Source organism: Hipposideros armiger, unplaced genomic scaffold (genome assembly GCF_001890085.2).
Source record: "Hipposideros armiger isolate ML-2016 unplaced genomic scaffold, ASM189008v1 scaffold_550, whole genome shotgun sequence".
NCBI classification, from domain to species: domain Eukaryota; kingdom Metazoa; phylum Chordata; class Mammalia; order Chiroptera; family Hipposideridae; genus Hipposideros; species Hipposideros armiger.
The window spans coordinates 675,989-688,089 of record NW_017731900.1 but is presented as its reverse complement, the minus strand read 5'-3'; the positions used below and the strand labels follow the sequence as shown (position 1 = coordinate 688,089).

At 40.2% G+C, this 12,101-nt stretch overlaps 1 protein-coding gene across 6 annotated transcripts in view; it reads right to left on the bottom strand.

The window, feature by feature from the left end:
• CRACDL (CRACD like) overlaps positions 1 to 12,101 on the bottom strand; it is a 106,606-nt gene that overhangs the window by 39,695 nt on the left and 54,810 nt on the right. For 5 of the 6 annotated variants that reach the window (XM_019669189.1, XM_019669187.1, XM_019669192.1 and 2 more), the window contains exons 2-3: positions 8,465 to 8,544; positions 69 to 237 (exon numbers count right to left, since the gene is read on the bottom strand). In XM_019669189.1, the coding sequence (XP_019524734.1) occupies positions 69 to 237; positions 8,465 to 8,534 (239 nt within the window). In that variant the 5' untranslated portion in view covers positions 8,535 to 8,544. Of the gene's footprint in view, positions 1 to 68; positions 238 to 8,464; positions 8,545 to 10,143; positions 10,293 to 12,101 lie in introns of all 6 variants that reach the window. The other variant, XM_019669188.1, reaches the window with a different exon arrangement.

Below are 12,101 nucleotides of genomic sequence, written 5' to 3'. Positions count from 1 at the left end.
AGACAACGGGACAGAGTATTCAGGCGCTCCCACTCACACAAGCCTCAAGGATATGGAAAGCAACTTACTCGAGCTCATCCTCTGAGTCATAGCCCACGGGCCCTGACTCTATGGCCATGACCTCACTCTTCGCCTGACTTTGCTTCCAGGTGCTACTTCCTGTGGACGAAGGCGATTCCTTTCTCTTCTTCTTCCCGAAGAACTTCTTAAACGTTTTGAATTTGGATTTTTTCTTTCCTGTGTGGAAGGAATGCATGGGAGGGCTTACCAAGCCTGTGCAAGACGTGCATGTGGAGAGAAAGCAAGATTTCTGTCCACGCATCAATTATTCACTCCTGACAAGTCCTATTGTTACAGAGAAGTATGTGAAGTACCCAGGGCACCATTTTTGCACAAGCAGAAAGAAATCTTGATCTCTGTGCCTTCTGGACATTTAACAAAAGAGCCAAGAAAACTCTGGAGCATGATCACAGAAATCAAAGCACAAGCAACGTTCCTCTCATTTGAAATCAAGCTTTAATCTCTGAAATATATATAGTCAAAAGCAAAAAAGTCCTGATGAGGTCAAGGCCATGTCATAACCCAATTTATTTTCCAAAATAATCTTTAAGTGCTTCATTTGGCACAGATGTGAGCACCACGGACTGTCAAAGGTGGCCCAGCCTCATGGGCCGTGATGCGCTAACAACTTTGAGTGAGAAAAGTCACAAATGGTGGCAGTGCTAAGCCCGACTCTGCCACGCTCCCTGGCTGTTAGAATTCACAACACTTGTACCCATGACGTCCCCTGCACTCTCACCCACAAATTCTATCATATCCGAATGCCACGATTTCACATCAGCAGCTCAGCAGCAGAGTTCATCCCTTTCCTTCCGAATCTTTACGAGGACAAACAATAAAAGGATGCCACATGTGGATTACCAGTATACTGTCTAATGTATCCTGAAAATCTGCTAGAACGATTTACTAGTTTTATAAGTAAATCATTTTGAAAGCTGAATTCCTTTAAAAAAAAGGGGGGGTGTCTTTCTATTTGGTTTATATTAATGCCCCCTTGGGAAGTGTACACAATCTTGCTCTAATGTGGAGAATTAGACTTACTTTAGTAGGAGTTCCTATAGTACTTTAGGTGGGGCAAATCCTGGCCCAAAGGGAATTTGGTTCTACAGCAAAGTCGCCTTAAATTCTGGTGGAAGCTTCTTTACCTTTATAATCACAAAATGATTATTATTGTTCACTGTTGGTTCTTAAAGAGAGTCTATTATCTGGAAAGACTCACATTTTCTGCATTTGCCCAGTCACCCTCTGGCCTTCACAGAGGGACCACATCTCTGCACGTCTGAACAAGCATGCAGCCTCACTGTCCTTTACAGTCAAAGCTGCTGCTGCTGGATTTGTGGATGTGGGTGACAGTGGCCACTCAGACCCGGAGTCTCACAGCTGAACACTTTTGTTTGGCTTGCAATGGTTAGTCAGCCATCCACTGGCGGCCTGTTTGTGCTACATTTATTCATCTGCCAGACTTTTTAATTCAAATTCTTTAATGGTGGCAGGGACTATTCGGGTTTTCTACTTCTTGAATCTGTTTTGTTATTTTTCTAGGAATTTGTCTGTTTTTTTCCAAATTTTCAAATTTATTGGCGTATAGTTGTTAATAATATCCTCTTATTGTTTTAGCATCCACATAATCTGTAATCAAGTTCTTTCTCAGCCCTGATACTAATAATGTGTGCCTCCTCTTTTTCCCTTGATCAACTGCACCAGAGGTCTGTCCATTTTATTTGCCTTAAAAACAAACAAACAAACAAAGTTTGGCTTTGTTAGTTCTCGTTACTGAATGTTTATTTTTTATTGTATTAACTTTGCTCTTATCTTTATTCTTTCCTTCCTCCTTTCTTCAGATTTACTTTGCAATCTTTTTAAACTTCTTGAGACAAATACTTAGCTTATTAATTTTCAGGCAACTTTATGAATTTTAGGTACATTCTAAGGACTTGGGGATTTTCTTTTCTTTCCATTACTGATAGCTAGCTTAACAGTACTATGGTCAGAGAATATTCTTTATGATTTGAATCTGTTCAAATTGGTTGAGACTTGCTTTATGGTTTACCATAAATTTGTAAGTGTTCTTAGTATGCTTGAAAATAATGTATTTTTTTCGATGTTTTATGTATATCATTTAGAAGGCCTTTCTCTCTTTTTTTTTTTTTAGCTGAGCCATCCTGCTACCTGTTGGCAGCTCAGCGGCTGCTCAGCCAGGCTGGACTCGAACTGCTATTGCTCAGAGCTCAAACTCTTGAGCGAGCTCTTAACCAACTGAGCCACTCGGTCAGCCCCAGGCCTTTCTCTTTTTAATTGTGTTGCTTAAATACTTTATATCTTTAATTTTTTTTTAAAGATTTTATTGGGGAATTGGGGGAGGGGAGTAGTGTTGTGGAATTGGGGAAGGGGACCAGCCAAGTTGTTGTTCTTCAATCTTCGTTGTAGAGGGCGCCAAGTCGCCATCTGGCTTCCCGACGGCAGTTTGTGGCCTCTAAGCTCAAGGTGCTGTGTTCAATCTTAGTTGCAGGTGGGCGTAGCCACCATCCCATGTGGGAGTCAAACCAGCAGCCTTGTTGTTAAGAGTGTACACTCTATCCACTGAGCCATATGGGCAGCAGCTCAGCTCAAGATGCCAAGTTCAGTCTTAGTTGCGAGTGGGCATAGCCCACCATCGAACAAGCAATCTTGTTGTTACACCAGCTCAGCCATCCTGCCACCTATTGGCAGCTCAGCGACAGCTCAGCTCAGGCGCAGCGTCACTGGCCCATGTGGGAATCGAACTGGCTGCCCTGTTGCTTAGAGTTCACGCTCTTAAGCCAACTCTTAACCAACTGAGCTACTCGGCTGGCCCCTATATCTTTAATTTTTAATACATTTCTTCTATGAATTACTGAGATGTATTAAAAGTAACCTGCTCTGACAGATTTTACCTTTATTTAATTGTCAATTTCTACTGTATAAATTTTGACATGTTTTTGGTGCATAGAAAGGTACATTAATTATTTTTCTGGGGGAACTGAACCTTTTGTGAAATGTCCTCTTTAATTTTAGTAATGCTTTTTGCCTTAATTTTTATTTTGACTGCTATTAATACAATTATGCCAGCTTCCTCCTGCCCAGTGTTTTCCAGGTTCATGTCTTTTTATCCTTTTACTTTCAACTTTTCTGAATCTTTATATTTAAGAGAGTAAGAATTTGATGATCTTTAACTTCTATTATAACTGGAAAAATTAATGTAACTAGTCTACTCACACTTGCTGTAATTACTGATATGTTAATAAAAACAAGTCCACCACCTAACATGCTTTTTCTTAATCTCCTTTCTTGCTGTCTTTTGGATTAACTGACTTTAAAAAAATTATTCCATTTCTTCCCATTTCTAGTTTGTAAGCTTTGCCTTTAATCTCTGCTATTTCAGTGATTATCCTAGAAATTATACTACATGTTCTATTATGGGACAAAACAGGGAACTTAGAATACCTTAATCCTACTGTTATGCCCTGTTTTTGTTCTGCTCTTTAAAAAACCCAAAATATATTATTCCATGTACATTTAGATGTATCTGCTTTTTTCTCATTTCCTTTGATCGCTGCTCCTTCTTTGTTTCAAACCTTTCATTTAGGATGATTTTCCTTCTGCCTGAAGCAGATTTCTTCAGAATCTACTTTAGGGAGGATCAACTGGTGACAAACTCAGTTCTTGTTTGTCTGAAAATGACCTTATTTTTCCTTCGTTCCTGAAATATATATTTTCCTAGGAATACATTCGAGATGGGCAGTTATTTTTTCAAAGTTATTCTTTCAATAAAATTGAAGCCATTATTTCACTGTTTTGTGGCTTCTCTTGTGTGGTCGAGAAGTCAGTCATCAGGTTTTTGTTCCCTTGAAGGTAATGTCTTTTTTTTTTTTCTCAGATTTATTTTAAGATTTTTTTCCCCCTGTTTTCTTTGATTTTCTATATTTTCACTCTGTACAGATTTCCTTTTATATTTATCCTTCTTGGGATTCATTAAATCTGTGGGTTGGATCAACTTTTTTTAAATTCCAGAAAATTCTCAGCTATTCTCTCTTCCCCTGAGACTGTTCTCAAGTGTATCTTATACCCTTTCACTTATCCCTATGCCTCTTGTCCTCTCTTCTGTATTTTCCATCTTTTTACCATTCTGTATACTTTCTTGTGATTTATCTTGAGCTGATGTAATCTGCTGTTAAACTTACTACTGAGTTTTTAATTGTAATAAACTTATTTCTAGAAAATCCATTTGATTGTTTTTCAAATCTGGTGTACCATTTAAAAAATAATTTTAAAAATTACATACAGTAAAATGCAGTCCTTTTGATGTACATAGAGTTGCATAATCACCACCAAAATCAAGATACAGAAAGGTACCATCACCCTAATGATTCCATTTTGTAGCCAAACCCTTCCCCTGTCTTTAACTCCTGGAAACCAATATCTTCTCTGTTCCTATAGTTTTGCCTTTTCCAGGTAATGTGAATCCTCCAATTTTGTTCTTTTTCCAAATTGTTTTTATTATTCTAGTTCCTTTCCTTTTTCATGTAAATTTTCAAATCAGCTTGTCAACATTGGCAAAATATCTTTCTGGGGTTTTGATTGTTCATCTTTACCACCCCCCTGCATCTTCACTAGGTTATTTCAAAGCAAATCATCTCAGATACTATTATCATTTCATCCGTATGGATTCGGCTCTTTCCTAAATAAACAAAATTTGACTTCATGGAAATCAAATAATTGATTACTGGTCAATATTCTTTTTTTTTAAAGATTTTATTGGGGAATTGAGGGAGGGAAACAGCGCTGGGGAATCGGGGGAAGGGAACAGAGAAGTTGCTGTCCTTTTGTTCCTCAGTCTAGTTGTGGAGGACGTTGCTTCACTGGCCCATGTTGGTATTATCATTGCACTCTTCCCGGGTGAGGCAGATTGGTTGCCAGCCTCTGGATGGCCGCTCACAGCAGCTCTTGGCAGCTCACACAGGCTGCCAGCTGCTCACACTGGCTGCCAGCCACATACAGTAGCTTATGGGAGACCACTGCAGCAGGGGCTGTAGCCTACGCCGTCACCGGCGACTCACGGCAGCCGAGCTCCAGGTCGAGCTGTTGTTCACCATCTTAGCTGTAGAGGGCGCAGCGTCACTGGCCCTCATGTGGGATCCGAACCGGGGCCCTGCTGCTCATAGCTGGCGTCCCAAGCCAGCTCTTAACCAACACACCACTCAGCTGATCCTGGTCAATATTCTTCATACAGAATATTGAACTGTGTCCCTGCCTTTCATAGCTGACTTATAAACAGTGTACTCTACCCCACATATACGAATACACCATTCTTTAGCTCAATTGGAGGAGAATTCACATTGTAGCAACACTGATTCTTCCAATCCAGAACAAAATGGTATCTTAGTTTGGCCTGCCATAATAAAGTACCATAGACTGGGTGGCTTATAAATAACAGAAATTTATTTCTCACTCTTCTAGAGGCTGGAAGTTTCAGATCAGGGTGCCAGCATGATGGGGTTCTCTTGAGAATTCTCCTCCAGTTTGCAGACTGTCGACTTCTCATTGTGTCCTCTGACCATGGCAGGAAGAGGGTGAGTAGCTCTCTGGCCTCTTCTTATAAAGGCACTAGTTGCATTCATAAGGGCTCTATTCTCTAGACTTAATTACCTCCCAAAGACTCTACCTCCAAATACCATCACATTGGGATTATGGTTTCAACATATGAATTTTGGAGGAACACATTCAGTGTACAACACTTAGCACATCTTTCCATGTAAATAGATCTTTGTTGATTTCTTTAAACAATTTTTTTTTCAGTACAAAGATCCTGTATATATTTTGTTAGATATATACTTAAGTATTTCTTTTTACAGGTGCTATTGTAAAAGGCACTTTTTTACATTTCATTTTCATTTTTCATTGCTACTATATAGAAATATAATTGATTTGTTTTTTAAATACTGACTTTGTATAGTGCAATTTTGCTAAACTTCCTTAAGAGTTTTAGGTACTTTCTGGCTATTTGGTATAATCATGTCACTTGCAGTTAGAGGTGGTTTTATTTCTTCTTTTCATCAATATCCCTTTTATTTCTTTCTCTTGTTTTATAGCCCTGGATGGGTGCTATAACACTTCTTATAGTTCCCTGTTCTTCCCAGATTTTCAAACTTTTATTATTTTCAGAGCACCACACACTGGGTGGCTTAAACAACAGAATTGTTATTGTCCCACTATTGTTCTAGAGGCCAGAAGTCCGAGATCAAGGTGGCTTTGGCCTGGTTAGTTACTTCAAAGGTTTGTGACAGAGAAATCTATCCATGTTTGTCCCTTAACTTCTGGTGGTTTACTGACACTATTTGGCGCCTTTTTGCTTGTAGATGCCATCATCCTACTCTCTGACTTCATCTTCACATGGTATTCTCCCTGCATGCATGTCTGTGTCCAAATTTCCTCTTTCTATAAGGACATCAGTCACAGATATGGGACCCATGTTACTTCAGTACGACCTCCTGTTATCTCAACTAGCTGCATCTGCAAAGACCTAATTTCCAAATAAGGTCACAGTCTGAGATACTGGGGGTTAGGACTTCAACATATGAATTTTGGAGGCACACCATTCAACCCCTAACACGTTCTCACTCATGATGCCTTGTTGCCTTATGTGCCTAGTTATCTCTGACTACGTGTTTGTCATAGTACTGAAGATATTATTCTCTGTAATAACTTGAAGTCTAGATAGAAGGCACCTTCCTTTAGAGAAGGCTGTTTGCTTCTGCAAGATACCTAGGATCACATCCAGTCTAGAAATACTAATAGCCAAGTTCAAGGGTTGAAATTCTCTGAACTACCCAAGTGATGCAAAGAGAAGCTTCAAATTCACACAAGGGTTGATTTACCTCTGGTTCATACTTATTCAGATTTGTTTCTCCATGGGCCCCCAGCTTACTGTAAGGAGGGTCTTCTATTTGTACAGGCCTGTACTTTGATATCTGACCCTAACCCTCATCTACAACTCAATAAAGATATAAAAATGAAATTCGAAATTTCCAAGATTGGTAAATGATCTGAGGGCAAAAGTAGTTTCTATGTTTACTTATTTCTCTGGATTACCATTTTTCTTTAATTCTGGCCTCATTATTTCTTACTTTTAAAAGGATTTTTTAAGAATGCCTTTATCTAGAATTTTAAATTTTATATGGAAAAGTTAGTCTGAATAACTTAGTTCACAATTATTTGAAAACAACAACAACAACAACAACAAACCAAAAACAGGATACTTAGTTTCTCTCTTATTTTAAAATTGATTCTTCCTGGTGATCTCTGTAAGTACCCCCAAACTAGCATTTATAGAGTTTGTTTCAGGCTAATGAACTACGTCAAATAATATTTTCTTGTTTAAAAAGAGTAACAATTCAGTGTGCCATAATATGAGAAATTTTGAAACTCATTTTTTTCCTCAGGGCTATTCTTAAAAACCTCACATTATATCTGGTGTTTTTTGTTTGTTTGTTTTTTTGGTATCTATTGAAATGTGGCAGAGAAAATGTAGTTCTAACATGAAATAGTAAGAAAAATATATCTATAATATGTAAAATGGTATTTTAATGAAATGAGTATCTGAAGCTATGGTTACCAGCTACAATTTAATACTGGAAATGGTTCTCCTTGAACTACATATAAAAAAACGACTACTAGCATTTTGACTTTAAATAAGAGAGAGTTGGAGACCTTTGTTATCAAAATAAGGTGAGTATAAATGGCTAATCTTTGGAAAAGGTACATTGTGAGGAGATCAGTGTTTTTTTAATGTTAATTTTACAACTCTATCAAGACATAAAGAGCAATACATGGATAACAGTAAACCAATCACATACATAACTGGGTAACTGTTATATTATGAGATGGTGATTCATGGGCCTAGAATTTGGCTCAGTAAAGGATATAATAAGGTCTTCTAAAAGAGGGAGGGACAAAGGCTTGCTTTTGTTATTATTATTTCTTCCAGATGGTCAAGCCATCTTATACTTTACCCAAACTCCTCATGGTTTCTTTAGATGCTCTTGGAAGATAAATGACTCCATTATACCTCTCTTCCTTTGCTTTTAAGTCAACCAAACATGGGGACATGTTTACCTCCAGGAATGAGGGACATGACTCTAACACCTCCACTCCCCACCCCCGTATTTGACAGAGGAGCAAAGGAGGACTGCCCCTGAATGACCTTAAATAATCTGGATGTGCTCTCCAGTCACAGTGTGAAGAGCCTGGCAGGTGTCTGAACACGTTATGAACTGAACCCCCAATCTCCATGCAGAAAACACCATGGCCTGGTTCCATCAGTCCCTCTCCCTGCCCCACAACCCAATGAGGAGGACTCTTACCAGAGCAGGGGAAGTGAGGGCCTTACCTGTGCTGTCTTCCCCAAGGCCTTCTGCGGCCTCCCGAAGCTTAAAGTCCATCACCCTCGTGGAAATCATGTCCTGCTCACTAAAACCAGATGGAAATTCATGTTAAGGAAACATGTTTAACAGAAGTTAATAGTGAGTAAAATGGTGGTGGTGACTGCTTTTTGCCCATGACCTCTCTTGCCCACACTCCAGCAAAGACAGATTCCAGGATGGAATACAGGATAGCACAGCCGAAAACATGTCCACAGCTCAAGATGATTAATCACATAGGCATTTATCTAATCACTGACCAGAACAATTTAACAGAAAACAGATAACTGGAACAAAGGCTTCACCAATTTACACAATGCAGATTTGGTTCCTTTCTCTCGAAAAAAGTTTTTCAGAAATTACATTTTTCTCTTGTTTACTGTAGAAAGTTTGGAAGATACAGAGAATGAAAACCATCCATAGTCCCACCAACCAAGGATAACCACGGTTAATGTTTTAATGTGTTTCCTCCGCATATTTTTTCTATGCAAATATTTGTGTGTGCATGGAAACACACACCATATTAGGAAGACTGACTTCTTGATTTTCTTATTTATACCACATCATTAAAATTCTTCCTAAGTGTTATTGTAATGGTTATACAACATTTCAATATAAAGCTACACCATCATTGATTTACATTAAATTTCTTTAAAAAATTTATTATAAGGAATTTCAAACAGATACAAAAGCACAAAGAATACATAATGAATTTAACATATGGTCACTCTTGTTTCATCTTTACCCATTCTCCCTCTCCCACTCTCACCAGGTTATTTCAAAGCAAATCATCCCAGATAGTATTATCATTTCATCCATATGTACTTGGTTCTTCCTAAATAAAACATCTCTGACTCTTCATGGATATCAAGTAAATGATTACTGGTCAATATTCCTGCTACAGAACATTGGACTAACTGTGTCCCTGCCTTCCATAGCTGACTTTTATTAACAGTGCACTCTACCCAACTCATACTAACTCACCATTTATTTGGAAAGCTATTTTTTACTGGCAGTTAGTATGAATCCTCACACTTAAAAAGGGGGCTCAAATATTTAACTAACCAGCTGACATTTACCACTTGTACACATTATATAATGGGAAGTGATGGGAGAAATACAAAAAATATTTAACAGAGAAAAAGAGCCACAGGTCTGTGCCAGAGCTGGGTCTCATATTTAGGTCTCCTCAGGTCCAGATTGAAAGACTAAGTTTGCCTTTACTTGGTTTTGAGCTGTCAGAGCAGCAGTGTCGGGAGGGTGAGGGACAGCAGCTGGTGGAGGAGGACCGTGGGACGGCCTGACTTGAACCTTGAGTTCTGATGAGAAGCAAAGGGATGTGGGGAGATACTGGATATTTGCCACATAGCCTTTTTGATTATGATTTGTCCTTGAACTTTCCTCGGAATGGGGGAACGTGTGTTCAGAAGGGGAAGTCATTGGGCCCAACAGACAAGATGTCCCATTGTAACAGCAGTGGAAGGTTTCCCCCTGGAGTGTCACAGTGAAAGGGACAGTCCTCCATCTGCACACTCTGCAGTATCAGAGAGCTGGCTGCCTCCATGGCCTGGAATTTTCATCTATTATTTGGTGGCAGTTTTACTCGTGGTCCATCAGGCTGCAGGACATTGGGAAGCTCGAGACTCACCTGAGAATCCAGGTGTCTTGATCCTTTGACTAATAATGGTGGCTCTGAAGTGAGCCATTTGCGCAGGACACTATGTCTTCAGGCGTGCTGCCAAGCGTGTGTTCCTGTCTGCGTCTGTGCAGAGACCTGAGCACATGGTGACGAACAAGCTGCAGAAACCGACCACCATTCTCAGTGAGCGCTTGTACGTGCTGTGTTCTCACCATCCCAGGTAGTTAAAGGACTATTATCCCCAATTTGTAGATGAGGAAACTGAGGCTTGGTGCTGGTGAGTGTTAAGCTGAGGGCTCGACCCCAGGACTGCCTGACTTCCAAGTTGTGGCCCCTTTTCTCTGCACCCTTTGGACTCTTGTGAGTGTGCAGGTGTTTGGAGCACAAAACACAAGCAGGTATTAAAGGTGAGGTGAGCCTGTTTTGTGATCCCTTCATCTGTGGAGTGGCTTTTGCCTCCATGTGCAAGTCCATCAGCAGCCTTGGCATCTGGCGATGCTCTCTGCACCTGGGCCCCAGCAGGACATACCTACAGAAGGTGAGGACTGGGCCGTCCTCTCAGGCCTCCCATCATCCCACCTGCTCCTGAACCCCCTGCCCGGTGTGGCTGTGATAACAGCAACGTAATCCAACCCAGGAGAAGCAAGTGTGAGCTTCTGGATCTACTTCACACTCAGTGGATGGGGCACCCTTCACGATCTAAGTGGGAATTGAAAAAAACTATTTTCTTTACACAGCAACAGAGCTTATAAAACGATGAGAAATGGGTAAATTTGCACGGAAGTACAGCCAATCTGTGTGCGTTTCTCTCACGCTTTTTCCAGTGCCTGTAGCTGCTTGATACCGAGGGGGCTGATTCCTCCTTGGCCTATGTGTCTGTACCTGAGTGTCCCACGGTGAGGGATGGGAATCAAAATTAAGTAACTTTTAAGAAGCTTAACAGCCAATGATCACAGAACCATAAACGTAGTTTATTTTATTTAAAAGCAAATCAAAACAAATCTGGATACAGTCAAGTGTTCCCAGACCAACTCAGCTGAAGATCCTAGCGCCACTTCCAGGCATGTGTCTTGAAACTATCATCCAACCACTGGAGTCTTTTACTTTTCAATGTTCCTAAAAATGAGATAACATTGAGAGAGCCTTCAGGGTCTTGGGGCTCGCTCGTCTTCATAGAGGGAGCAGGAGGCAAGGGCTCTTCCGTCTCCATCTTCACATGGGGCTCAGCATCTGACCACAAAAGGTGCCTAGCAGATGTTTGCAGAATGAATGAACCAACAGGTATACACATAATGCACCTGTTCTTGAACTTCAGAAGTGCTGGTGAGCCTAAAGACCATTCTTTGATTAACATATATGCACCTAACAATAGAGCCTAACTTTAAAACCATTCAGCCCTGTTTAATGCATGTGTTTGAGCGTGTATGGTGGTGTGTGTATTTGGGTGGATGGTGGGCAAGGAAGATTGCTGCTGTCTTCTTGGAAATGGGAACAATAACTGAACTCACATCACTTGGGATTGAAGACTATTCCTGGCATCCTACATGGGCAACCACTCTACCACTCTTTTGTTCTCTTCAGATCCCCAGGAGACATAACCAGCTTTTTTTTCTACTGGTCACACAACCAGTCCCATCTCCAGGACCACCTGGTGTTTATGATGGCTGTTATAGCATCCAGACTTCCACCAGTCCCAAGCTGCCTGCTGATCAATGTGTCTCCCACCTAAGTCCTTGAAGGCTGACTGAATAATAACATCCGGTTCAATTGTCTATCTTTCTGTCTTTATAGGTCTGTCACTAAGCTGCTGGGGCAAAACTATTCACCAGAACACAAAATAGAAGGTAGAGGAGAGGCCATGGCAGAGAAAACAAAACACACTGCAGAGCACTTTTTTTTTTTTAAGATTTTATTTATTTATTTATTTTTTATTGGGGAATTGGGGGGATGGGAACAGTGCTGGGGAA